The 27,666-nt window shown below is 44.7% G+C and overlaps 1 protein-coding gene across 1 annotated transcript in view; it reads right to left on the bottom strand.

Annotated features, from left to right (window-relative positions):
- PPA2 (inorganic pyrophosphatase 2) overlaps window positions 1-27,666 on the bottom strand; it is a 460,434-nt gene that overhangs the window by 225,760 nt on the left and 207,008 nt on the right. Inside the window, exon 7 of the mRNA XM_078676619.1 lies at window positions 7,518-7,644. Coding sequence (XP_078532745.1) covers window positions 7,518-7,644 — 127 coding nt within the window. The remainder of the gene's footprint in view (window positions 1-7,517; window positions 7,645-27,666) is intronic.

Here is a 27,666-nt window from a genome sequence, read left to right as displayed (position 1 = left end):
AAGCGCTAACCACTTTTTGGCAACGGAAGCGCAAAACATGTTGACCTTGACAATTGACACCTAGGCAGAATAGGCCTCTTGGGTCAATAATTTTTAGCAGTATTGACTGCCAGGGGTATACTTTTGAATCTTATCGCTGCATGTTTACCCTTGCATCATTTTTAAATTATAACACTGGCACGAATTTTTATTACCCTCCTTTTGACCCACTCCCCGCACACCCGCATGCACCATCCGGCATTCCTCTAAAAAGATCTCCGACAAAGTGACCCTTCGGGGGACCCATAGGGAATTGCAGCGTCGGCCCTACGAGGTGCAAACGCCCGATGATGAAGCATGACACTCTTCGGGGTGTGTGAGGGCAACAGAGGAAACAAAATGTCTTTCCCTCTCACAGTTTTGGGTCTTCCCTTCCTAGGAATCACTTTCTTTTCTTCTATCTTTTTAAAGTATGGGTGACTTTTTGCACCACGATGCATGGGTGACTTTTTGCACCCTGGCATAGGAACTTTGTCCTCTTTTGTTATATAGGTATGAGAATGCAAAGATAGCATAACGTAGCCAGATAGCTATGATAAAAATAATAATAATAACAATATCAATATCATCACATAAACCATATAGGTGGAGAGAAGACAGCAGAGGCTCACCTTAGTTAAAAAGATTGCAAAGCACCGCTTGACCCACTGCCGCATCAGCTTCGTTGATCGTTTCAAGGCAGTAATGTCTCGTGAAAGTGTGCCTGCTGGACCACGTAGCTGCTCGCAATATTTGGTGAATCGGTACACCAGCAAACAGGGCAGTAGAGGATGACATCGCCCTGGTGGAATGAGCTCTCACTGATGATTGAAGAGGCTTGCCAGCTTTCTTGCTTAAGAAATCCAACGAGCAATCGTTGGCTTGGTAACAGAACGCCCCTTGCGCATGCGTCCGTAAGCAACAAACAGCTGATCAGATTTACGAAAGGGTGCCGTCCTGTCGATGTAAAATTTCAGGCATCGTTTAACGCCCTGTGAATGTAAACGTTGCTCCGCTGGAGATTGAAGATGGGGAAAGAAAGTCTTTAAGAAAACAGGTTCATTAAGGTGAAAGTCAGTGGGCACCTTAGGCATGAAAGCCGGGTTGGTCCGAAGCACCACAAAGTCCGATTTGAATTGGAGGAAAGGAGGTTTAGTGGTAAAGGCGTGAATATCGCTTACGCGACGTGAAGAGGTTAAAGCAAGGAGAAGAGCCACCTTCCAAGTCAAAAACTTGAAATCCGCTTCGTGGATAGGCTCGAATGGCGCCTTCATCAATTGCGCCAAAACAATATTGAGATGCCAGGTAGGAGGAGGACGCCGAATGGGCGGGAACTTCCTGAACAGTCATTTGAAAAATTGACGAATGATTCTGGAAGAGCAGAGAGAGGAGGAGCCATCCTGCCGGAAGCGAGAGATTCCGCCAAGAAAACCTTCAAAGTGGAGTGGGAAAGTCCTGATTGTGCCAGTTGTAGAAAGAACGGCAGTAACTGAGCCGGAGTGGAATGAACGGGTTGGATGTTGGCAGCTGTGCACCAGTGACAGAATCTTTTCCACTTTACCTTGTAGGTTTTTATTGTGGACGGAGCCCTGGCATTGGCAAGAATGTCTCTGCATGCTGGCGAAATGTTCAAATGGGCAAATTGAAGGTGCTCAGGTTCCAGGCCGATAATTTGAGAGAGGAGGGGTCCAGATGACGGATCTGACCCTCGTCCATCGTGAGGAGATCCGCTCGAGGATGAAGGAGAATGGGTTTACACTGTGAGAGAAGCAGCAGTTCGGAGAACCACTCTTGGCGAGGCCATCTGGGAGCGATCAGGAGAATGTGGCACGGCTGTCTCCGCATCTTCCATAACACTTGAGGAACTAGTGGAATCGGCGGAAAAGCGTAGGCGAATAGATCGCACCAGTCCATCAAAAGGGCATTTCCTGACGATTCTGGATGGGGAAGCCAGCTTGCAAAGGACGGGCATTTCTGGTTCACAGGGCTCGCAAAGAGATCCATGTGCGGATGACCCCATTGCCGAAAGATGAAGTCCAGAGTCGGCTGATGCAGCTCCCACTCGTGAGTCGAGGATGCGGACCTGCTGAGGGAATCCGCCAGGGTGTTGGAGATGCCTGGTGGGTGAACTGCTGTCAGGGTAATGTGGTGCCGAATTGCCCAATCCCAAATACTCTGTGCCAGCCGAGACAGGAGAGGAGATTTGGTGCCGCCCTGCTCGTTCACATAGTGCATACTGGTGGTACTGTCGGTTTGGATGAGCACCGATTCTCCCTGGATCAGAAGATGGAACGATTTGAGAGCCAGGAAGATGGCCATTAACTCCAGCCTGTTGATGTGCCAGAAGCGTTGAGACAGAGCCCACTAGCCCTTTATGGACAGCCCTTGAAGGTGTGCGCCCCATCCTTCCAAGGAGGCGTCCGTCGTCAGAGTGAGTTCCCGAGCGGTGGTGAAGAAAGAAGTCCCGGCAGCAACGTTGGGCGGTTGCGCCCACCACTGGAGAGCCAACCTCATCCGGGCGGTCACTAGGACCAGATCGTTGAAAGGGCCGGTGACCTGACGCCAACGTCTGTCCAATTCTTCCTGAATGGGGCGACTCTTGAGCCTGCAATTCAGGATCAGAGAGATGCAGGAGGACGCCATCCCCAGAAATGATTTCAATAGAAGAACTGAAACTGACTCTTTTGAACAGATAAGAGCCACCAAATTTAGAATCCACAACTGACCCTCGTGAAACACGAATGCATTGGCTAGTGACGTATCCAGAGTGGCGCCTACAAAAGTTCTGCAAAGAGCTGGGTCGACTTGAGACTTCTCGTGTGGTGATGGAAAGACCGAGGGAGCGAAATAAGGTCTGACAGAATTGAGTGTCCCGGGACAGCTGATTGCGAGATTGCGACTTGATTAGACAATCGTCTAGGTATGGAAAAATTTGAACTCCTTGTAGACGCAGGTAAGCCACCACTGGAGCCAAGACCTTTGTGAAGACGCGAGGGGCGGAGCGCAGGCCAAAAGGCAGCACTCTGAGCTGAAAGTCTCTCCGCCCGTTCTTTGAGGTGCGCTGGAGGCAGATGAGTCGGAGGAGTGTGAGGAGGAATCTTGACAGACTCCAGGGCATGGCCCTTTGATACAATGTCCAGCACCCAACGGTCCGAGGTGATTGGGGACCATTGAGAAAAGAAAAGGGAGATTCGACCTCCAACTCTGAACGGGGAAGACAAGTTATTGCCTTTTGGAAGCGGAGCCTCTATAGGAAGACTTTCCTCAGTACCATCTGGAAGACTGCTGGTGAGAGGACTGTTGCGACTGTAAGGAATATCGCTGATTTCCTTGACCGTAGGAGCGGTACTGATTGGATTCGCCACGAAAAGAAGAGGTGGTGCTGCGTCCGCGCACACCACGAAAAGGCTGTTTGCGGAACTGCAAAGTGCCTAAGGAACAAGCAGTTTCGGTATCCTTCTTTATCGTCTGCAATGCTTCATCGACGCGCTGACCGAAAAGCAATTCGCCGTCATACGGCATGTCCAGGATTTTCACCTGAAGCTCCTGGCGAAAAGTGGTAGAATGAAGCCAACCCTAACGCCGCAGAACAGCTGCCCCTGTGAGGTGACGGAAGCCAGTGCAGGCGATATCCACAGAGCAGTCTATGATCTCTTCTGACGCTCTCTCCCCTCCTGAAGAATCTTTAGAGCCTCTGCTCTGGAGGACTCAGGAATGAGAGCAACAAAGGCAGACATGTCAGACCACATCTGGCGGTCGTAGCGTCCTAGTATGGCCAGAGAATTTGCAGCCCTCACAGTATTTGAAGCCACAGTAGAACATTTTCGCCCAATGGCATCAAGGCGACGACCTTCGCAATCAGGAGGAGAAGTAATTGGAGAAGAGGGGTTTTTGGAACGGCGCTGGGCGGCCTGTGTGACCACAGAATCTGGTTTAGGCTGTGCAACCAGGCAAGCTGGAGAACCATGAGGCACCTTATACTTCTTCTCCAAACGAGGTAACTGTACCGGGATGGAATTCGGCATTTGCATCAACTTGACACCCTCGTTCCAAATAAAGTCGATGATTGGGACTGTCCGGACCTGTTTGAATGGTTGACTTTTAAAGTCGTAAAGAAAACAGTCTTCGTCCTTTTGGACTCTATCCATCAGCTGGTTAAAGCTTGCAATGACAACAGGAGGGGAATCTCCTGTAGTCGCAGGAGGCGGGACGGTGTTTGGATCTGGTAATCGTCCCAATCTGCCATATTACCATCATCATCATCATCATCCTGAACCTCGCCGTCCTCTCGCTCTGGGCCAGCATCATCATCTTCATACACCGTAGCGTCGACCGGAACAGATGGCGCTGCTGGTTGTAGCTGCGGAGCAGAGGCAAGAGCTGCTGCAGGTGCGGGCGCTGTAGGCAAAGGAGAGCCATGGCGAGATGGCAGAAAACGCCTGTTGTAATCTTCCAACATATATTAGAGATTGGAAATGAGGGAAAGTTGTAGTGTCGCTGTAGGAACCTGAGTAGAAGGTTCCGCCTCTTGTAAATACGAACCATCATGATCATCCCCATATTCTTGACATTTTATGACCAGTTCAGAAGGGCTTCGTGCTGCCCGGAATTGTTCATCCTCGTCCTCCTCAGAACTAGAGTCCTGTTCAGAACCTGCGGCAAATAGGGGTGATGGAGGCAGTGTGTCACTAGGAATATTGAGCTGGTCCAAAGGCACCTGGCGACGTTGATGCAGAGGGTCAACAGCAGAAGAACCAGACCCAGATGAAGAAAGTGGCACCAGAGGCAAAGATGTGAAGGATGATGAAACCACCGTCGACGGAGTCGTCGTCGAAAACGACAGACAGAGTCGCCGTCGACGGAGCCGCCGTCGACGATGCCGTTGTCGATGAAGCAGCCGTCAACAGAGCACTCGTCGACGGAGCCACCGACGACGAGGAGGCACTCTTCACAACCATCGTCGACGAAGATCCGGATGACGACGATAGACTCTTCTTCGACGTCGAGGCGATAGGAAACACAGCCAACGTCGACGCGCCAGAAGCAGAAGTCGTCGTCGCTGTCGTCGTCGACGAGCCGGAGACGGCAGATCTCGTCGTCGGGACGAGATCTGCCGTCTCCGATCGTTGACGCTGCCGTCGATGATTTTGCATGTTTTTTGACAGAAACATGCTTAGAAGATGCCGAAGACGCCTGAGAGTCAGATCTCGGGGGCGTAGGCGTAGCAGGAGGAGGTAGAGACACCGCAGGAGCCTTCATGAGTAAAAGTTTCTTCTTCTTCAAGAAGGGAGATGGCAGATCCTGCACACTGCTACGCTTAGAAGCGGCTTTAGAAGTACCTGACGCCAGGTTTTCTGCATCAGAAAGAGCTGAATCCTTGTCTTTCAATCTTTGTAACCAAAGAAGGAGACACCCCTCCCTATCCTTAAGGGTTTTTGTGGAAAAAGTCCTGCAAATTTTGCATTTGCCTACCTCATGATCAGGATAGAGGCAGTATATAGACTTCTTGTGGGGGTCCTCAGAGTAGAGCCGCAACTTCCCACAAGAAGAACAAGGTCTAAACAAAAACTCTTACTTGAAGACATAGTAGAATCACTGGAAAACCAGAAGAAAGTAGAAAACTGAGCAGAGCTCCGGGAGACTCCCTTCACACGACGTGCGGTAGAAAATCTGAGGGCCTGAGCCTCTGAGGAGAAGGTTCAGGAGGGGTGCTTGCGCCTGATTGGCTGTAGTTTGGACTAACAATGACATGGATATGTTATACAGGTTTCTTCTTTTCTCCATGTATTCCTATGTGGTTATGCTAACCTGGTACTTATAAGTATTTCTGGTGTTGCAATTTCTGTGATATTTTTATATACATACTTCATTGGGATTCTTTTATTGCTTTTTTATTTACTGTGGGACTCCCACTTCGATGACGGGGAATATTCAAGCATGTGAATCTATGAAAGACACCCTAATACTGGAGAATCTATAACTAATCGTCTCTATCAAATACGCTTCTATTTAACCAAGGTTTTGTTCCGGACGATTTATATGCATGAGTTTAGACACTTACTAACTGGCCTGGGTGCCCTATGAATTTAGTAATGATTGAATAATGCAAAGGTAAAATTTTGTATATGAAAATGTGGTAATGTCGGATTGTCATAATTATCATGCAAAATGTAATAATGCGGTCATGAATCTTGTATGCAAAACAGCACCAATGTCGTTACCAGTATAAACTCTGAAGGAGTATAGTAGTGAAAGGTTCAAGTATGATGGTTTACTTAGTCCTGCGCTGAATCTTGTGAAACTGCAAAGTAGTCATGCGACTCCGAATGGTGAGATGGGGAGACAAGCTTCTTTTTGTGCTACATGTGACCTTTTTGACTTTCTCGAGCAGCGATGCTTCGACGAAGACGGTTCATGGAAGTGACCTCGAGAGTTAGACTGGGAATGAGTCCACATCTGTGACTTCCTGAGTCTGGCAACTGCTATATACGCTTTGCATTTTAGGATGACATTTTTGTTTATTTTCTTACAGCATTGACAAAATGTTGAGTCGTGTATGGGACCGAGACACCAGAGACAATCATCACGAGTGTCAGTAATCAATATCTGTCGGCTACAGGACCTATATGGCTTGAACCCTATTGTTTTAGGGGGAGACATACTGCACACTTTCTAAAAAAAAAATTAGGGACATCTCTGTGAGAAGGACAGGATGAAGAGATCTGGATCCACATAGGCAGGAGTGGAAAGAAAGGAACTGACGTGAGCTCGCAAAAGTGGAGCTCCTACAGTGGCTTCGACATCATATGTAGAACCGACGCAGAGCTGCACTACACCACATCAAACAACACCACTTGTCAATGCATGAGTGAATTGCTTTAAAGTTTCCGGATTCAGTCTAGGGTACACAAGGAGAAGAACCTACAGTCTGAAGTCTTTGTCAGAAGCATTGTGTCACACTAAAACGTTAATTAACTTATAGCGCAGCATTGTAGAGCACAGGAGTTACTAATTGTAGATCTATTGGCCCATAACAAGGGTAAAAGTAAACTAGTAGAAGCACTCATACCATGCTAGTGGTTTGCACAAGAAGCTAAGAAAAGCTGGGGCTCTCGACAGCCATACTTTCATTATAACAATTCTATTCCACTGTCTTCTCCTGAACAAAAACTGATATTTACTAAACATATGGAGTGATATGTAACTCTTAAGCAACATGGCGAGTGATATGTATGCTATTATACGCATGCATGCGTCTTACTTTGGAATTTAAGGAGTGTAAGAAGCGGTTACTAAAACATATCCACCTGGACTTAGTGATTACGTTAAACCTATATGAGTAACTTACTCCTCTGAATGTCAGACAAGTTAAAAAATGATCAGTGCAGCTTTAGTGATAAATAACTGGAGCTTTTTTAAGAGGAACTACACCTGTTACACTCAACACAAGAGGATGACAAGAAACAGAAAGCAGTTGTGGAAACTGGGAAGAATCTTACCACTGAACTTGTCTGCCTCGGAGTCCTCTACGTTGATTGCGATTACCTTCCAGTCAGTCTCTCCCTCATCAATTAGAGCAAGGACTCCAAGCACTTTAACCTGTATTACCTCTCCTCGAGAACAGACCTTTAGAATAAAAATGTAAATTGTAAAGTGTCATTCAATAAAACAGAAATACCTATTTTGAGTCCAACAACAGAAGTTAGAATTGTACAATTTGGCCAGTTCACATGACGATCTAGCAGACCCAAGGAAGAGTCAGTGAATGGCAGCATATACAGAGCAAAACCAGCCTTTTTCACAACAGACAAATGAAAAGGGTTGTAAAAGATTGTCTTTATCTCATCTCGATTGGTGAACCAATCTTGACTATTTTGTGGCATATGCCGCATGGCAAGGGGGCTACATGGAGGGTGCTTTCTGCACTAGCTACGTGCACTTTCACAATGCCTGACAATCCAGTCTAATAATGCACTAGGGGCCAGATGTAGGTAGGCATTTACCGGTCGGTAACGGCCGAATTCGGCCGTTACCGACCGGTAAATGGAATTTGAGATGTAGGGGGCATATTTTTACAGAATCGGTAAATTTACCGATCGGTAAATTTACCGATTCTGTAAAATACCGAATCGGTAAATTTGATATGTAGGTGGAACTCTTCTGAGTCCCACAAGCCTTACCGAATCGGTATTTTACCATCAAATTCAATTTAATGGTAAAATACCGATTCCGGTGTGCATGCACATGTGTGCATGCACACCTGTGCCATATGACGGGCAGACCTGCTAGAGGGTGTCAAAGTGACACCCCCTGCACCCTTGTGAAATTCGGTATTTACCGATTCGGTAAATACCGAATCGGTAATGCCCATTCATTCCTATGGGCTTCAAAGCCCATAGGAATGAATGGGCATTACCGGTCGGTATTTACCGAATCGGTAAATACCGACTTTTACAGATTCGGTAAATCCACATCTGGATTTACCTACGTCTCCCTCCTTATATTTTACCGATTCATAAATAACGAATCGGTAAAATTCGGTATTTATGAGTCGGTAAAATATATTTACCTACATCTGGCCCCTAGTGACTTACATTATGCTAGAGCTATGAAGGCAACTATGTTGAAACTCTAGAGAATGGAAAATGGAGAAGTGAGACTACTTCGATGCTGCAAAGTTCTCCCTCGTCACACCAGCCCTCAAAGAACTCCATTTTCTTCCTGTGGCACAGAGAATAAAGATCAACATTCTCTGCACCGACTTCAGAGTGCACTGTGCATTTGGTCGAAAATAGAGCATTTTTAGGTGCTGTTGCAAAACTACACTCTCATATGTGATCTGAGATTCAGCTGTGCAAAAATTCTTGACCAGATCAGATTTAAATCAAAAATCCCATGGCGGGAAATCAACATTAGTCATGGCAGCTCTGTTCTTGAGCTCACTGTGCCAAAATCCTAAAACTCAAACACCACTAATCAAAGTTAAAATGTTTGCTTCATAATCCCACACAGCAGGCTTCGATCAAGGTTCCAAACAGGATGCGGTCATCACATCACCAAAAACTCCTATGAACACCAGCCCTACTGCTGTTAGGGCTACAAAATGGCAATGACACAAACCTATGGTTTACACAACAACGAAATAAATAGGTTACATGCATTATTTTCCATATATTTATTCTGTTCTAATGTTGGGTAACTTTCAAATTCAGAAAGTGTCTCCCTGATGTGTTGTATCATGTGTGTATCGAACGGATTGCAACTGGCGGCAAACATCCTTACTACCATGGTTTTAGTGGCTTTAGTCTATTTATGCCAAACTGTTGAGTGCACATCCTCTCATCAGTCCAACATCAAAACTATCCCAATACCACTTCAAATCCATGCTAAAAAGGTTACTCACAGACCTTCGTCCATAACTTCCGCCATCATCGTCATCATTTGTCAAATACCTGCCAGGAAACAGCTAGTCCTACTCCGAACTGCACCTCCAAACCACGTGGCTCATCACAGAATGTGCAGAACACAGCACTGTGCTCAAGGTAAGGGTTGGTTCTCTCCTGGGACCAAAGACTTTAACTTGTGCTACCTTTAAAAAAACCTCCTGTAGAAAAAAAGTCTTGTAAAAGAACTCCAGAACCCCAAGTACAAGAAAGGAAAGAACTGGTGGACAATACCACGCCAGCAAATCCCCACTGTTGAAATGCTCCAAGCTGAAACATTCCTAGATTCTTTTGTCCATTAACCAAAATAGTCTTCTCCTAAAACGTTTCTAGTTGGACAGGATTTCTTTTTTAATTTGATGGTAACGAGACTGTAGTCATGGAATAGCTTGGAATATATATTACCATTGAATCCAAGTGGTTGTGTGTTTGTTGTGCATTAAGTGACTACATTTACCAACTATGCAAACACACTTCTGTGTGGCAGGAGTATTTGTTTTCGGTGTTGGAACAGAAGTTATTCAGAAAAAGTTTTCTTTGAATTCAAAAGGCATTGGCTGCCACTAAGGGTCACTGAAGCTGTCAAAGTCTGGGACTTCAGCCACTATTTTGTGAATCATCATTTTAGAAGCCATGTGCAAAAGGTGCGAAGAGCTTAAATGATTGTGGATTCAACCATGTCATTCATGTGCTGATGCTGCAGTACAGAACAGAACGATGGATTAAACCCAGGTCTTTGTGACTGGAGGTGAATGTTTGCATTGTTTAGCGTTCCATCCATGATCTGTTCTTTTTGCTTTTGTCGCCCTTAATGGGAAGGGTATGCCCAGACATGGGACCCTTGCTCACTGCTCCACTGGATTGAAGCAAGCCAGGCTGATGAGGGGCGATCCCCCCGAAACCGATCCTAGGATGCTTCTTTCAAGTCCAGGGAGGACCTGGCTTGGAAGTTTGGGCTAAACTGTTCCCATGAGGAAAAGGGTCAAGAATGATTTGCATATGGCTGGGTCCAAACTGTGATGGTGTAGTGAGCAAAAGAACGATGGATTAAACCCACATCTTTGTGACTGGGAGTGAATGTTTGCATTGTTCAGCATTACGTCCATCATCTGTTCTTTCTGCAGTACAGTTTACATTCAATAGCACAGGGAAGGTAATGATAGGTCATTCCTTTTGTTTTAAACTAGGCTGTGATTGTAGGCTGAATATAGGAGGTCTCGATCAGCCAAAGAAGAAACGATATATGTGCCGGCATGTGCAACTGCAATACTTACATCTGATTTGACAAAATCTAATTTGATAACATTTCAGCCATTCATATGCGAGTAAGTGTTTATCTCAGTCATGGAGAGCGGAATTGATCTTTGTTATAGAGAAGATAGATCTGAGGGATAAAAAAGGATTGAAAGAGATGGTGCATAAGCTTTAGACTGAAAGCAAAGTTGGAAGAGAAGGCCAGCACTTGGCTTTGGCACAACTTTGCAACTCATTTGAGTGAAGCATGTCGTGCAAATTACTTGGATGAATGAATGCCATCATGAGGGAGTGGTCATGCCTCTTTCCTGAGATGTGAAAGATCTGGAATAAGACCCCTCACACGTTCATATATGTACAACTACAATTTCCACGGTATGTGTAGGTCTGTAAGTGTACATCATTAGCATCTGATTAAGATAAGAACTAGGACAGAGAATAGTTAGATACAATCACAGTGTCTTGAAATAAAGCCAACCAATGAAAGGTTTTTCAATTTAAATGACAAATCTAATGCCATTATTCATATTTTTCATTTTATTCGGGTTACTAAAGGAAATAATTCGTACCATATTTAATAAATAATGATACCTCAGCCTCAGATGATGTTACAAATATTATCTGGAACTTACTTTAAACATGAATAGTAAATATATATATATATATATATATTTCTAGAGTATAGTATCCAATGTTCCTCACATAATAACCTGTGAGTCTTTAACAGGTAAAATATCTAATTCAAGCAAACATATGTGCTATATGAATGTATAGCAAAATCAACCTGTGATGTTTGCTCTCCATGTAGCTCGAATAGATTTCAATGACACCTCAGGGCCGAGGTAAGGCCAAAGAGGAGGTCAGTAATCTGAACGTTTTCCAACTCCACCATGAACTGAAGAAGATGTCTGAGGGACTGCTGAACAGTCCCATGAAAGTATGTGTCCTTCAAGTCGAAGGAAATCATTCAAAACCCCAGATCCAATGCGGCAAACTTGTCCTTCGAATGGAAAGTGTTCAAGAACCAAAGACCAAATATCAGCTTGAGCTGGATGTAGGTTTTGGGCACCAAAAGGTACTGGGAGTGGCACCATGCCCACCTTTCCAAGGAACAGGTGGTAGAGAATGCAGAATCAGCTTTTTCTCCAAATGTCTAGAGCTGTCAAATGGCAGCTCTATAATGTATGCCTGTACATCCCGGTAAAATCATGTGGCGCACTTCCTTGCAGGCCATCTGATTATCACACAGCTGCCAATGGAGCAGCCCAAAGTTTGCTGTACCCAGACTATCAAAACATACTTAGAAGTCTTATCTATCATGGATCGTTTGTTAGAATGAAAGCAGGCAAGATTATATCGGCCATATTCCATAGGGCATGTGCATGACACCCTAGAAGACAGACAGCCTTCAGGGATCTTAGTGTGAAAGTGGCAGATGAGAAAACCTTCTTTCCAACAATGTGTGTTAACTCCGCCTAGCAGGGCAGTGGGGAACGTATCAGCTTTAACCTTACTGCTTGAAGACCAAACCACGAAGATCTAAGGAGTGGGATGTTGGGTGCCAGGAGCACGCCTATGATGCCAAAATTACTCACCTGAGGAACCTAGGACAGCTTAGACCCGGCCACTGCTCATGCCTTGGTTACTGACTTATTAAAAGGCAGTGAAGTTGCAGGCCCCAGAAGCAAGATCTTGGTTAGAAGATTAGCCTTGGTTTCTACAATGGGCAACTAAAAGTGCAACATTGTTGTGATAAAGAAAAGATACAATCCAATGATATTCTCCAGGTAGATTTATTCTTCAAGAGAAGACCTGAACTCTTCATGCCAGGCACAGCTGGACCAACTGTTCACTGAAGCCACAGGCCTGACATCATCCTAGAACCTTCTAAGGCATCATAAGGATGCAACATTCTAATCAGAGAGACATGTAAATAAAGACAAAGTGATAAACCCGATAGCATATGAATATAACACATCTCCCCCCTTTATCAACACAACAAAAAAATGAGGTAAAGACCATTAAATAAAACTAAAAACAAACAAACATCAAGAAACGTAATCACTCAAATAAACAGGTAACCTTCTCTCACTAGCATCCCTCAAAATACGTGAAGCACCAGACCCATCTCCCTCCCTTACGGGCATGGGATCTCTATCAGCTGCAGATGCCTCACCATAGAGCAAAGACTCACCAGCTTGATGATTCTTAAATTCCCCATCATTCATCAGCATCCATGACGAACATTGTTCATTATCACGCCCACCCTCCAATTCCTCTACATGTTTGCTTCCTCCCCTTTGGTACAACGCCACCCTCCTTAAATTCCACACTTGCCCATTGGTCAATCTAACCCAATTTCTTCCAACAGCCTTTATTTTAAACGGTCCTCTAAACTTGTTAACCAAATTTGAAAATCCTCCAGGTTTTACTTTCACCCTATCTCCAATTTGATAAAAGCAGTTCTCCTTCACAGACTGTTTCTCACACCGTGACTCACCCCTTACCGTTTGCCCACGCAACCAAGAAGGAAGCAATTTTGTGCCAGCCTCTCTTCCACGCATCATAACAAAAGGACTCTTCCCTAGATCGCTGTTGACAGTTGTGCGATACGCCCAAAGCATGTCACTCACAGACTCAATAACAGACAAACCGGAATCATGAGCTAACTGCATTGTACCCTTAACCATGCGGTTGATGCGTTCCACAAGTCCTTTTCCTTGCGGGTTGTACAACGCACAACACGTATGTTTAACACCAACTGAATCTAAAAATTCCTTCATTTCCGTTGATGTTAGTTGCGTACCATTGTCAGTTAGCAAGATATCTGGAAAACCGTCCCTCTTGAAAATCTCACTCAAAACAGCAATGGTGGCTTTTGTCGTGATGCTGTTCATGAAAGCAACCTCCACCCATTTCGATTTGGCATCAACCAATACAACTGCATACCTCTCATTGTCCTTCAAAAATGAAAAGGGACCAATAAAATCCAAGCAAACCTTTTCCCAAACTCTATCAGCCAAAGAAACATGCTGTTGCTCACCAGAAGACCCAATTCCTACCCTTAATCTTTTTTCTGATTCCTTTCAAGTTATACACCTTTCCACTCAATCCTTCACTTGCTGATCCATGGACGGCCACCAATAAAACTCTCTCAACCTCCTTATAGTCATTGTTTGCCCCCATATGACCCTCATGCGCAAGACTCATCAGTCTATCCCGCAAACCTTGTGGCGGCACAAATTTATCCTCACGCATGACCACACCATCCTTGGTAACAAACAACTGATCCACAATCTTTAAAAATGGGCGCACACAAAGTGGAACTGAGCTTTCCCTTCTAATGTCACCTCTCACCATTCTACAAACACCCATGAGTGTTACATCCCCTCCATTTCTTTAATCCATTCTTTCCTTTGAATGGCACCACCCAAGTTCTCCAAGGCATCGTCAACACTCGCCACAACCTCCTCTGTTGAAAAATCTGAAACAATCGCTTCTTTGTCTGGCAGTCTTGACAAGCAGTCAGCAACCTTACTGCGCCAACCTGGAACATACTCTACTCTATAATCACAATCTTGCAATTTAACTGCCAGTCTAGCCAACCTACCCGAACAATTACTTATTCCTCCTGGCCCTAACACCTTCAACAATGGTTTGTGATCAGTGCGCAACCTAAAGCGACTTCCCCACAAAAATACTCTAAAATGACTTGTTGCCCACGCCGCAGCCAAAGCCTCCCTCTCTATAACTGAATAGTTACGCTCAGACTCTGACAACGAGCGTGAGACAAACGCAACAGTCCTTTCCACTCCACCACGCACTTGTGCCAAAACTGCTCCAATACCTACCCCACTAAGTACATTTTCCATACCACTCTGAAAGGGAGTCAATACACCCGCATGAACAATCTCCTTCCTGATTAAATCAAAAGCAGATTGTTGGATCTTATCCCACGAAAACTTTTTCCCTTTCCTTAAAAGCTCTCTCAGACATTCCGTTTTTTGTGAAAAATTAATCACAAATTTTGAGTAATATTCTACTAAGCCCATAAAGGACCTCAATGAATCCCTATCATGCGGCACCCTTGCATTTGCAATGGCACTGACCAGGTTTTCTTTAGGTTTTATACCATCTTTAGTGACTAAATGTCCCAAATACTCCACCTCATGTGTCTTGAACCTACATTTTTCACACTTTAATGTCAAACCAGCCATTGCAATTCTTTCCAGCACTTCTGAAAGTGCAAGATTATGTTACCTGACATCCTTACCAAACACTAAAATGTCATCTTGAAAGACAACAGCCTTATTAATGCCAGACAACACTGAATTCATCAAGCGCTGAAACACACTCGCAGCGGAACACAACCCAAAGGGCAGTCTACAAAACTGGAATGTACCCTCCCCTGTGATGAATAAAGTAAGTGTCTTAGAGCTTGGACTGAGTTCCACCTGATGATATGCACTCCGCATATCTAATTTGCTAAAAACTTTAGCACCATCCAGCATTAATATTAACTCATTAATGTTTGGTAATGGGTATCTGTCCAGTATCACACTCTCATTCAAACTCCTCAAATCCACACAGAATCTGAGACAACCATCCTGTTTGTTCGTGATCACAACCGGACCTAACCATTCTACCGCTTCCACAGGCTCAATCACCTTGTCATCCAACAACTGTTGTATTATTTATTTTACCTTAGCTCTTGCTGCAATGGGAACTCTTCTGGCAATGTGCTTTACAGGTATTGAATTTTCCTTTAACTTAATCGCATGCTGATAATTCTTGAACTTTCCTAGTCTTGGTTCAAATATAGCACCAAACTTATCCAACACATCATTCAGATTGTCAGCATTACCTGCATTCACACTCATGACTGGAAATTCCCCTGTGGGGTCTACTTCAATTCCTAAACCAAATTGATTTGGCCACCCTAAAATTGGTGGTCCTTCTCTTGCCACATAGACTTTCTCGTGGGTTTCTCTTCCTTCAAACCTTATCTTTGCATCCATGCATCCTACCATATCTATAACGTTCCCTTGATATGATTTAAGGTTCGCATCTGACCTAGATAAAGACCCACTCCCCCATGTCCTATCATAAATTACTTGTGGTATGATAGTATACAGTGAACCTGTATCTACCATCAAAGAAACAATTTTCTCATTTATCTCGAAGCTTGCCTCAGGCCGTATTCTTCTTCTCTCTATACCACCAATCTCCATTACATCCACATCACCATCAACAACCACAACTCTATAGTTGGGTGTTGAATCGCTCACACATGCCACTTTCTCACACTGTTGTCTGCACATGCGTGCCAAGTGTCCTCTTTTACCACACTTTAGACAGTCTTTTCCGACTGCATAGCATTGTTTTGGGTCCGCCAAGTGGTATGTGCTCCCGCATCTTAGACAATGCTTCTCTCCATTTTTTCCTGACGTTTTGTTAAAACTCCTTTGAAACTTGGTTTTATTATTAAAGTTGCTCAGAGTCTTGTTTTTTATGGAACATACACTTTCGCCGTTGTCTTCCACCACTCTGAAAGAAGCATCCTGCTTTGTAGGAGGCACAGGAGGGAGTGCAACTGTTCACGAGACGTAAACAGCCACTTGCATTTTGGAATCCTAAATACATGCCAGCATAAGTGTAATGAGGGGAGAGGAAATGATCTGCCTCCTTGTCACAATCTTCATCATAAACTACATTTTGAAGGGCCTGGGCAGTGTCAGAATGCAATCCAAATAAAGTCTCCAGTCTCCGGTAACACTGGTGTCTTAGAATTAACACTGCCTGGGAGTCCCCCTGGACCGGTTGCTGAGCTTTAGTTATTTCATAATGAGGCATCGACCACTCTCAGGCTGAAGTCAGCTCCAGATTGAAACAAGTGTATGGGTTGGGTCTTGGCACCTCTAGAGACAAGGCTGACGTCAAAGTGGTCAGAATGGACATAGCCGTCAGTACAGGAGTGGCAGTATGAGTTGGCACTGGCTGAGGGCCAGGCAGGTATCCAAAAAGTGTCAGCTGACATTGGTACAGGTCCCATTGGATCTAAGGAGCCTAAAGATGCTCCAGAGGAACCTAGAATCATCCGGAATAGTTGCAGCATGGCCTCTTTGAAGGCTTCTATCTGCAGCAAGGTTGATCATGGCTCAAGTTGCTTGTGGCATGTCAGAACCAGCCTCAGAATAGGCTCAGATTTAGACAAGGGAGGTGGAGTTGGATCGTTCAAGTGCCGAATGAGCAACTTCTCCCCGGAGTGGGAAAGATGGGAGGCAGAAAAAGCCAGACTAGGCTTCTTTTGCTTATAGCAAGAAGTGTCTTTAGACTTCGGCTTACCACAGAATGCAAATTGCAGCAGGGCCAGTTCTCTGTCTGAAGCGGCAGGATGCCCGTAGGGTGACAGTATGCGCTATATAAAAGTTAAAATCAATCAATCAATCATTTGTACAACTTAGCCCTCACGCTTCCTGGTGGCCTTGAGGCACATTAAGGAGCATTTGTCACAGAACATACAGTCATGTTTGGAATCTCCACATAAACAGACATCGTATGGGGCCAAAACCAGCATCTGCTTCCTGTAGTCGTGGCACTGTTTGAAACCTCCGGTCTTTATGGGGAACAAGGGTTTAGAGCACTGAAAAACATTTTGGAGGCAGTAACACACTGACAAAATGTATGAAACCATAACTCTAGATCTGCATTAAAGGGCACAGAAAGAAAGGAACGGACTTCAGCATGCAGTGGTGGCGCCTATATATGTCTCCTTGCTTCTACTTCCCAAGATGATATGAAGCTGCTGTGGAGTCTGATATCACGACCCCACTCATGACTTTGGAGTAACTGCAGTATCTGCAAGTGATCTTCATACTCAGAAGGAGGTATATGGGGAGAAGCCTGCTGGCAGAGAAGGGCATGCCCTTTTTCTATAACCGGTAAAACACAGTGGTCTGAAGTTATGGTCTTTCAGGCCTGCATAAAGGAAGACACCCTACCTCCTACCAGCTACACATACTTCTTTAAGGGGGGTTAGCGCATGCTCTCCCAGGCTCTACCTAGAAACGTTATTTTGCAATACAATGAATAAAGAAAAATCCAGGCACACACCCACCTAGTTGTATATGTTTACGATGAAAACAAGTTACTTACCTGTAGCACAAGTTACTACTCTGTAAGAGATATTAGTTAGTGATAGATTCCTTACCTTAGAATATCCCCAGGCGTCAGACTGGATCCGTAAAGTTTTGCTTAGCAGTACCCCTGCAAGTCAGTAGGTAGCGTCCTGCGGCTCCACGTCCGTCACTGGCGTCGTCAGCGCTGAGACAACGTCTCGGAGGGTACTTAGGCGCCACCCATGTGCGCTGACGTCAGTTCTGTACACCACTTTCCGTGCCGAAACGCAGAGCTATGCAAGATACTGACCATTGGTGCAAAAAACTAGGTTCCTAAAAGGAATTACCTTAACCCTAGTAATCAGTTCGCAGAACGGGGAGGATGGGTGGGGCGGTAAGGAATCTATCACTAACTAATATCTCTTACAGATATATTGTTACACAAGTAGTAACTTGTGCATCTGAAACAGACACGTTAGTGATAGATTCCTTACCTTAGAATAGATACCCCAGCAATACCAACCCCGGTGGTGGGTCTGCAAACAAGATTACACCAGAAAGTTACGGAACACAGAACGGCCAAAGAAGCCGTCTCTCCGGACCGGACTATCAAGGCAGTAGTGCTTGGTAAATGTGTGCAGCGAGGCCCACGTAGCAGCCTGACAAATGTCCTGCAAGGGAACGCCGCATCCCAAGGCAGTAGTGGCTGCAGGTGCCCTGGTCGAATGGGCAAGCAGCCCCACAGGAGGCTCCTTCTTGGCCAAAGAGTAACATGCTTTGATGCACAGAACGACCCACCGGGAGATGGTACCTTTGTGCACAGCCCAATCTTTTTTGGCGCCCACGTAGCACACGTTTAGGGTCCAGACGGTGGAGACTCTCCTCTTCCCTTGACGGATGCGGAGGCGGAAAGAAGGTGGGCAAAGTGATGATCTGCCCGATGTGGAAGGGAATGACAACCTCTGGCAGAAAAGAAGGACAGGTCCTTAAACCCACCTCGTCCGGATGAACAGAAGGGAAAGGAGGTGTGGAAGAAAGGGCCTGGAGCTCACTCACTCTTCTGGCAGAGGTGATAGCAACCAGGAAAGCCGTCTTTAGAGTGAGAAGACGTAAGGGAAAGTTATAAAGGGGCTCAAAGGGAGCGCACATCAGAAAAGTTATGAAGGGCACGGGTGGAAAGGTATGCGTAATGCCTTTAAGAAAACGGTTAACAACCTGGGACTTAGAAAGAGAAGGCTGGTCTGGAAGCCGTAGAAAGGCGTATGTGGTAAATAAATAAATAATACCTCTATTTTTGACTAGATATACAATAACAGATAGCTCAATAAATAAGAGTCAAGATTCGAGGTAGTAGGAGTATGCAGGTTTAATACAGCATAAAGGACAGGAACAGGACAACCTGCACGGGAATAGGATGGCAGCGCTGCACGGGGCAGGGACAAAGGAATGGCAACTTTTAATAACAGTGCACAAGTATATATACTTAAACAAAATACATGATGTTCAATACAATAGGCGTAGCAGTGGGCAGGGCCTGTAGCAGTCGCGAAAGATAAGGCAGAAAGTAGGTGTAACAAGAGGCGTGAACAGGGCGTATACATAGACATGTGATGTAAACGTAACGGAATATGTCACAAATGGGGCGGAAACATGGAGGGGGCTACCGAAGGAGCCGGGACCTCTAACCTAGTGGTGCGCGCAAGCTGGCAATGACGTGTTACTAGGGAGAAGCTGGGGGCTATGACTTCTGAGCTAGAAGGAGAGACGAAAGTCTGGAGAGTCAGAGCGACATGTACCTAAACACTATCTAGTATCTGATGTTTAGAGAACATGTTGATAGAATCCAAAAGTTATCAGGGCAAAGGCTAACAGACACTAAGACTGGTGCATGCATTATTCTACATGTAGTGTGTGTTGAGGAATATTAAATGACCATAAATACAGTATTTCTCTTACATGGAGACGTAAAGGCTAGACGATGACTGAAACTATTGATGCGATTCAGTAGCTTAGGAATGCAGAGAAGGAGGGCTGGACTGATAACTAGAATCATAACATACTCTTGACAGACTGGGAGGCAGGGCCAGGCCGAGCCGGGCACTGTGAGGCAGGAAGTAAGTGAAGGGTCAGGGATACAGGTGGGGGCTGTATCGCTCCTTGGAGAGGGTTCAGGAGACAGGAGCTGAATCTGAGTCCGGGCCCTTTTGAGGCCTAGAAACGGGGACTTTCAATGAAATAACGTGCACACTGAGAAACGTGGCAATGTAGCTTTACCTAGGCCTAATACTCGTAGCTTTCACGAGAACTGGAAACTGGCATACTAGAGATGGACACAACTGTAATTGCGTCTTTAATCGATCATGGGGAATACATATGCATATTAATCATGCACATATAGCATAAGATGGGGAACACGTAGGGACACAGAACATGGCAAAATTTACTTTTCCACATTCCCTCCTTGTCACTACATTTCCATCAGGAAACATCAATATTCATGATACCATCTATCATTTCATACAGTATCATTTGCTCGTCTCGAAATTTCTTGGAACGGGATCTAGGACGGGACTTGGGACTAGGAATACAAGAGGTAGCACAAATGCCGCAAATCGCAGGGCCACATTGTATACAGAGGCAGCAACTGAATATGATCGCTACTGCAATACCTAGAAATGACAATACTTTCCATCCCCAGGCAGAAATTATACTCCAAAACCAACCGGACCATGTCCAGGTGCCTGGATTCTGGTGTAACTGATGGGCAATTTTATGAAGTCTGGTTATAGCTGAATAAACAGACGGCGCGTTATTAGGAATGAAAATGCAGCAACTAGATCCGATGACTCTACATGCTCCTCCTCTATCGGCCAGTATGACGTCAAGAACGAGACGATTTTGGAGCACGACAAATCTCATAGCAGATTGCTCCTCGGTTAAGTTACCTAGAGCAGAGGCAGTCTCATTCACTACTGCTTCAAGAGTTCTTGTTAACCTACGGATTAACTTACTATTCTGGATAGGTCCTATAAAAAAGAAGAATCCTCTATTGAAATCTGTATACTGTTCTAGAGCAGTTTCAGTTTGATCGACAATCGGGGACTCGATCTCCCTTCTATGTCTAATGTGTACTAGATGTGTGTTTCTGTGATAATCGGACGGGGCTAGGAAAACTGGTGGCAGTAGGAAGGCAATGTAACAGGTTCCATCCCAATCGAGGGGCAGACGAACATATGCGGTCTGACCACAAACAAAATAAGAATGACGTGAAGCTTTGAAAATAGATTTCCCACTGTCACTATACTTGACAATAGTAGTACAATCACTATGTCCTACATGTACGGAACCATTATTTCTGACACATAATTCGCCTTTGACTGGTAGTACTGAAATAGCAGGTAAGTCTGGAGTAGGATCAGACTGAACATTCAGAACCATGAAATTCGAAGAATAATTACCCAAATTATAAACTTCATTTTCTAGATCTAACCCTGTTCTGTGGGGAAGACCTTGCTTGTCTGGAAAACATGTACTGTTCAGAAGGGACATATAAGTTGAGGATGACGTTAACGTGGACCATGCTCCACATGAACCATTATGTGAAAACGGATAAGGAAAGAGTGGCAGAACTCCCTTCGGTGTCTGGAAAGGGGGGAGTCGACCACACACCCAACAATTAGTGGCATTGCTGGTCTGGTGTGAATAATGCAACATACGGATAAAGGTATTGTTGCGCATAGCAAGACGATAAGATAGTTCGTGAGGAGGCAGATCACTAAATGTGTGCTCTACTGTAGTATTAGAAAACATATTTACATGAGAAATTGGAAAACATAAATGAAATGCATAACTCGTGCAGGTAACCATTAAGCTTAAAAACAATATAAAACTTAGAAAAACGATACATCGGATAGAGTTTTGACTAACTCTCTCACTATGGGGGTCTATCTCATACATGTCAGATACCTGTCTAACCGTTTCACCTAGGGGAGGACTTAGACAATTAAACTGGCTGACTTATTTTACTAGACCGTAGCTTACTTTTATACTCCTGCTGCGGAGTTTTCTCTAACAGGGAGGGCTTGATATCAATGTCATTTGCGGGACAGTCCTTAAGAATAGTATCTTGGCAGTCTTTAAAATCTTGACAATCCTTGGAAATGTTCTTGGAAACAGTTTTTAGTCCGTGAAATTTCTTGACGTGTGACAGGTGCACCCACCCCTTCCTGCCTTCCAACTTGACGGCAGTACGGGTGGTCAGGAGGACTAACTTCGGTTCCTTCCAGCGAGGCTCCAGCGGACTTGAACGATCAAAATTGCGGACGAGGACCAGGGTGCCGGGAAGGATCTCGTGTGGCTTGACTTCAGTATTGTCGGGAAATGCAGCGGCAACCTGTGAACGACAAGAGTGTAGGGCAGACATCAAGGAAGCTAGGTAATCTGTCAGCATATTACTCGAAACATCTGTAATACTTCGGGGTCTAGGTGTACCCCACATGTTCGGGGGGCGGCCGAATACGACCTCATAAGGGGACAGACCTGATCTGGAATGTGCGACCATGCGCATATAGAACAGAGCGACTGGCAAAGCTACTAACCAGTCTACACCTTTTTCTTGACAGACTTTGGCAATACGTATTTTCAGGGTTTGATTATGTCTCTCTACGAGACCGGCTGCTTCTGGATGGCGTACACAATGGAACTTCCACTGGTACCCTAACAAAAGGGAAACGTGCTTCATTAGTTCAGATGAGAATGGCTGGCCGTTATCAGAATACACGACCCTAGGGAGTCCATAACGGGGGAAGAATTCACGAACCAACTGCTTGGCAGTGGTCGCGGCTGTGTAATCTGGGACTGGATATGCTTCTGTCCACCTGGACAAAGCGCATACTACTACAAGGACATACTTGAAACCTCGACATCGCTCCATCTGAATATAATCCATCTGGAGGACTTCAAAAGGGTGGTCAGGAGGTTGGAATCCACCTTGTTCCACCGGGACACTTTTACCTGGATTGAACTGGCAACATATCATACAGGTACGGACTTTCTGCTTGGCTGCAGCTCGTAAATGCTTGTTAAACCAAATGTTCTGGATACTGTCTAACATGGCTTTTTCTCCTAAGTGTGCTGGACTATGTGCGGTATTGATAATGACTTGAACCATTGAGTCGGGGAGAAACCATGTGGCTTTTCCCCTCGTCAACCATCCCTGATCTGTCTGGACCCCTCCTTGTTCGGACCATTTCTTGATTTCCTCGGGAGTAGCATGTAACTGGATATCTATGACATCTTGAGTAGGGTCCTTAACTGTCATACAAGTAGTCTGTTCGAGAGTGGATGTCGGTGTCTTGTTAACTGGTATGTCTGGAGTCTGTGCTGTAAGCTTGGCTGTTCGATCTGCTAGATCATTACCTTGGGAAATAATGTCAGTAACTTTCGTATGTGCCTTGCACTTCATGATAGCGATATATGTCGGTAAATGTATTGCATCTAACAGAGCTTGAATGAGGAGACCATGCTGAATCTTGGTTCCATGAGAAGTCATGAAACCTCTCTCCTGCCAGAGCACTCCGAAGTCGTGTACAACTCCGAATGCGTAGCGTGAATCTGTGTAAATATTAACTTTCAGGTTCTTGGCACGTATGCAGGCTTGTGTCAGAGCGACTAGCTCTGCTGCTTGAGCAGACAGGGTGTCAATACGATGTGTTTCAATAACTTCAGTGTCAGTAGTCACTGCATACGCGGCTACTAGTTCTCCTGTACTTGTTCTTATACATGAACCATCCACATAAAGGGTCAGGTCGGGATCTGGTAATGGAATATCTGTCAGATCTTGTCTTGGCTTAGTCATAGTGTTAACAACTTCCACACAGTCATGTGTGGCGGGATTCGAAGTAACTGACGGTAACAGTGTAGCAGGATTTAGAACGTTGCAGCGTCTGATTTCTATGTGTGGCTGGAACAGTGTCAGTTCATAACCTGTCAAACGTGCAATTGTCAAGTGCTGAGTCTGTGTTCGGTTTAAAAGAACTTCCACGGAGTGTGGAACTTGTACTGTCAAGGAATGTCCTAATACTATGGAATCACTTTGTCTGATAGCTAGTGCTGTGGCTGCAACTGACTTGAGGCACGCAGGCAGCGCCTGGGCTACTGGATCTAATGTGCTCGAAAAATAAGCACAGGGCTTGTATTGTCCGGCTTGATCTTGTGTGAGAACAGATAATGCTGTACCATCGCGTTCTGTGACAAAAAGTGTAAAAGGCTTACTGTAGTTCGGTGTAGCTAGAACGGGAGCTTGGCATAAAGCTTTCTTTAACTCATTGAAACTAAGTGTATGTTCAGATGTCCAAGGGAGGACAGTCGATACGGCTGCCTCCTGTGTCGTTAACTGTATCAGTGGCTTGGCTAGAAATGCATACTGAGGAATCCATTGTCTGCAATAAGAAGTAAGGCCGATAAAAGCACGTACCTCCTTCTGTGTCTTGGGCTGAGGGAGACTCGCTATTAACTGGATACGGTCAGGTGTCAACTGCCTACCCCACTTGGACAGTAAGTGGCCTAAGTAGATCACTTGCTGGACACAGAATTGAAGTTTTGAAGGGGACACCTTGTGCCCCATCTCGGCTAGGAAATACAGAACTGTGAGTGACGCTCGCTCGCAAGCACGTTCAGAACGGGCAGTGATCAGTAGATCATCGACATATTGGAGCAGGGCAGTGTCAGTTGGCATGTGAATATTGTCTAGTTGTCTCTTAAGTGCTTGACTGTAAATACTAGGACTTTCTGTGAAACCTTGAGGAGCTCGTGTGAATTTATAGCTCCTTCCATTTAAACAGAATCCGAAAAGGTACTGGCTGTCTGGATGAATGGGGACTCTGAAAAATGCATTCTTGAGGTCGATTACTGTAAAAAATATTGCCTCAGAATCAATGGCTGTCAATAGAGATGAGATATCTGGAACAACTGGGTACTGAGGAATGATACATTTATTGAGTTCTCGAAGGTCAATCACTAATCGATATACTGGGGGTGCATTTGGATCAGTACGTTTCATGACTGGAATGATAGGAGAATTACATACATTGGAGTCAGTTTCTACAACTACTCCTTGAGCCATAAGCTCGTCAATAATTTTGGATAAGGCTGCTACAGCCTCAGGTGGCAATCTGTACTGTCTGATTCGTGGTAACACTACACCTTGCTTGAGAGTCACACGATGGGGTGTGATTCGCATAAAACCAACATCAGTTGGACCTTGCGCTCATAGATGTTGCGGGACATTTGACAATCTCGGATCAAAATCTCGTAATACATAGTGACCCTTGAAGTCACGTAAAAACAAACGTATCCCCTCTGGGGAACAGCAAATAACTGCACCTAATTCTTTCAGTGTCTTAATGCCTAACAAATTTTCTGGACATGACTTCGTAAGTAATAGATCAGTAGTTCGGGACAATGGACCAACTTCTAAAGTAACTGGCTTTGATATCTCGTTTACAATAGGCTTTCCTGAAAATCCAAGGGAAACATTTCTAGAGCCTGAGAGCGGAGCCCCTGGAACCTCGTCGTGACTAATGGTAGTCCTACTTGCCCCTGTATCAATCAGAAACTTTCTGTCATTCCCTAATACTTGACTGTGTACGTAGGGACCTTCTTGATCTACAGGAATCTCGATGAGAGGCAAGCCTACCTCCCTCTCTAGGCTGTTTCATGAATACGCTTGATACTCTGGATACTCGGATTGTGCATACTGGTACATCTGCTGTGTAACATGCTGTGTTGCAGCTATAGGCTGCGGTGCTGGAACTGTCTGTTGTGCATTCTGTGGTGACTGAGAAGTCTGTGAAACTTGTTCTTGTCTAGGCGGACGTGGTCTTTCTTTAGTTTTACCAGTGGCTATATTGTGTTTCAGAACTGCACACTCGTTTATGAAATGACCTGGCTGTTTACAATAATTGCATGTCCCTTTAACGGGAACTGCAGGATGACTGGCTTGATTCGGACCCCTCTTCTGACTGTCTTGTGGAACAGATTGTGCAACTAGTACTTTCATTTTCGTGTCTTTCATACGTCTTCTCTCGTGTTCTTGCTCTTCTCTGATTCTATTCTGGTGATACTGGAGCATTTGGAGCATCTGGGACGGGGTACTAGCTTGCCAAGTACTTTCGACTTTCAAAACTCGATTTTTAACTTGTGGACTTGAATTCTCGACTAATTTAGTAACAAAAAGATGAGGGTATGACTCGCTACTCGTCTTCAAACCACTGTTTATTATAAAACATTTCTCAAATCTAGAATAAAAATCACTAGTATCTTCGTCTTGTTTCTGTTTACAGGCTGAGATTGCATCCCAGTCTTCCTTTTTAGTGGCTAATAATCTAGGCAAAACTTGTATTAATAATTCTGGTAATTCTTTACATTTGTCTCCAAGACCGGTACCTGGTACTCGTATCTTATCTTCAGCTTCTAGAGCTGTCCAATCGATCTTTTTCTCTCCCACCTCCCAATCCTTTTCCTTGAGTTTTTCGTATATGCCCGCAGGCAACAGGACTTTTAACATTTTAATTATATCTGGATACGTGTATTCTCCCATACGGAGCATGTCTTTTAATTCTCGGTGGAACCCTGCTGGATCTTTGTCGTGACAGGGAATTAATTTCTTCATCTCTAAGAGTTCCATCTTGGTAACTGGGGTGTAAACAAATACTCGTTGCATTTCACCACCCGCTGTCCTAACTGGGTGTACTTCTCGTAACGGATGCTGTCTATCTATATAAAACGGTTTACTTTCTGGAGGTGAGACATGAACGAAATGCGGATTTAGGAACGTTCTATATTTGTGGCGCTGTTCTAGAATGACACTAATTAAATCGGTGCCTAAACCTTTCCATCTATACTGGAGTAACTCGTTCAGGACATCATGTAACGGACCTGGATCAGAATGTTGACCCTCATACAGAGTAATGAGGTGTTGGATCATATACATACCCACCAGTCGCTGCTCGGCTGGGGGCAGTTTCAGAAACATTTGTGCCACTATTTCGTCTGGAAAAGTGGTAGAATCAGTAATCCATCGGACTGCTGATCGGGCTAGTTCTTGTTCATGCATGGTACTTAACTCACTATAACCGATTCGTGATTTCAGAATGTGATCGGTAGCTTGAAATACTTGTTCTAGAGAACCTTGTTCTGGTGCTGGAAGAGGAACAGTTTTCTTGTGTTCTAGGCGTAAATGTCGGTCTGGAAATCTAGATTTACCTACATACGCTATTCTGGCGGTGTTCTCGTCGTCTACCTCTTCAGTAGGAGAGTCATTTTCTTTCTCGCTTCCTAGAGCTTCTTTGCGTTGTTCGTGTAACCTTATTATTTCTTTACGTATTTTCTTGTACATACTCTCTATACTATTGAGTGTCTTGTGCTTACCCTCGGCTATATTATCACTCCACTTTGTCAGAATTTTCATTTCGGTCGGATCTTTAGTCGGGGAATCTTGTTCCCTAATTAAACAATTGATCAGAAACTTTAACAGCATGAACTGGATCTCAGATTTTCTGTGAGACATGACTTCACCAATACTTTCTGGATCTTGTCCTGTACGAATGAAACGATACATTCTGTCTAGATCTTCTTTCATATTCGGTAGGGTGTCCAAATACTCGGTCACCCGTCTTACACGTAATGAATATATAACCATACTATCATCACCTGGGACCGGATCATAACGGCATTCGGTAAGAGCTCGTCTGATATCTGCAACAGACTGATGTTTGGGCGTGCGCTGTAACGCACGTTCATGTAACTCGACTGACGTTACACGTTTGTGTGGC

The sequence above is a fragment of the Lissotriton helveticus genome, chromosome 2_1 (assembly GCF_964261635.1).
Source record: "Lissotriton helveticus chromosome 2_1, aLisHel1.1, whole genome shotgun sequence".
Classification (NCBI taxonomy): Eukaryota; Metazoa; Chordata; class Amphibia; order Caudata; family Salamandridae; genus Lissotriton; species Lissotriton helveticus.
The sequence above is the reverse complement of the archived record's forward strand: the minus strand, read 5'-3'. Positions and strand labels throughout refer to the sequence as shown.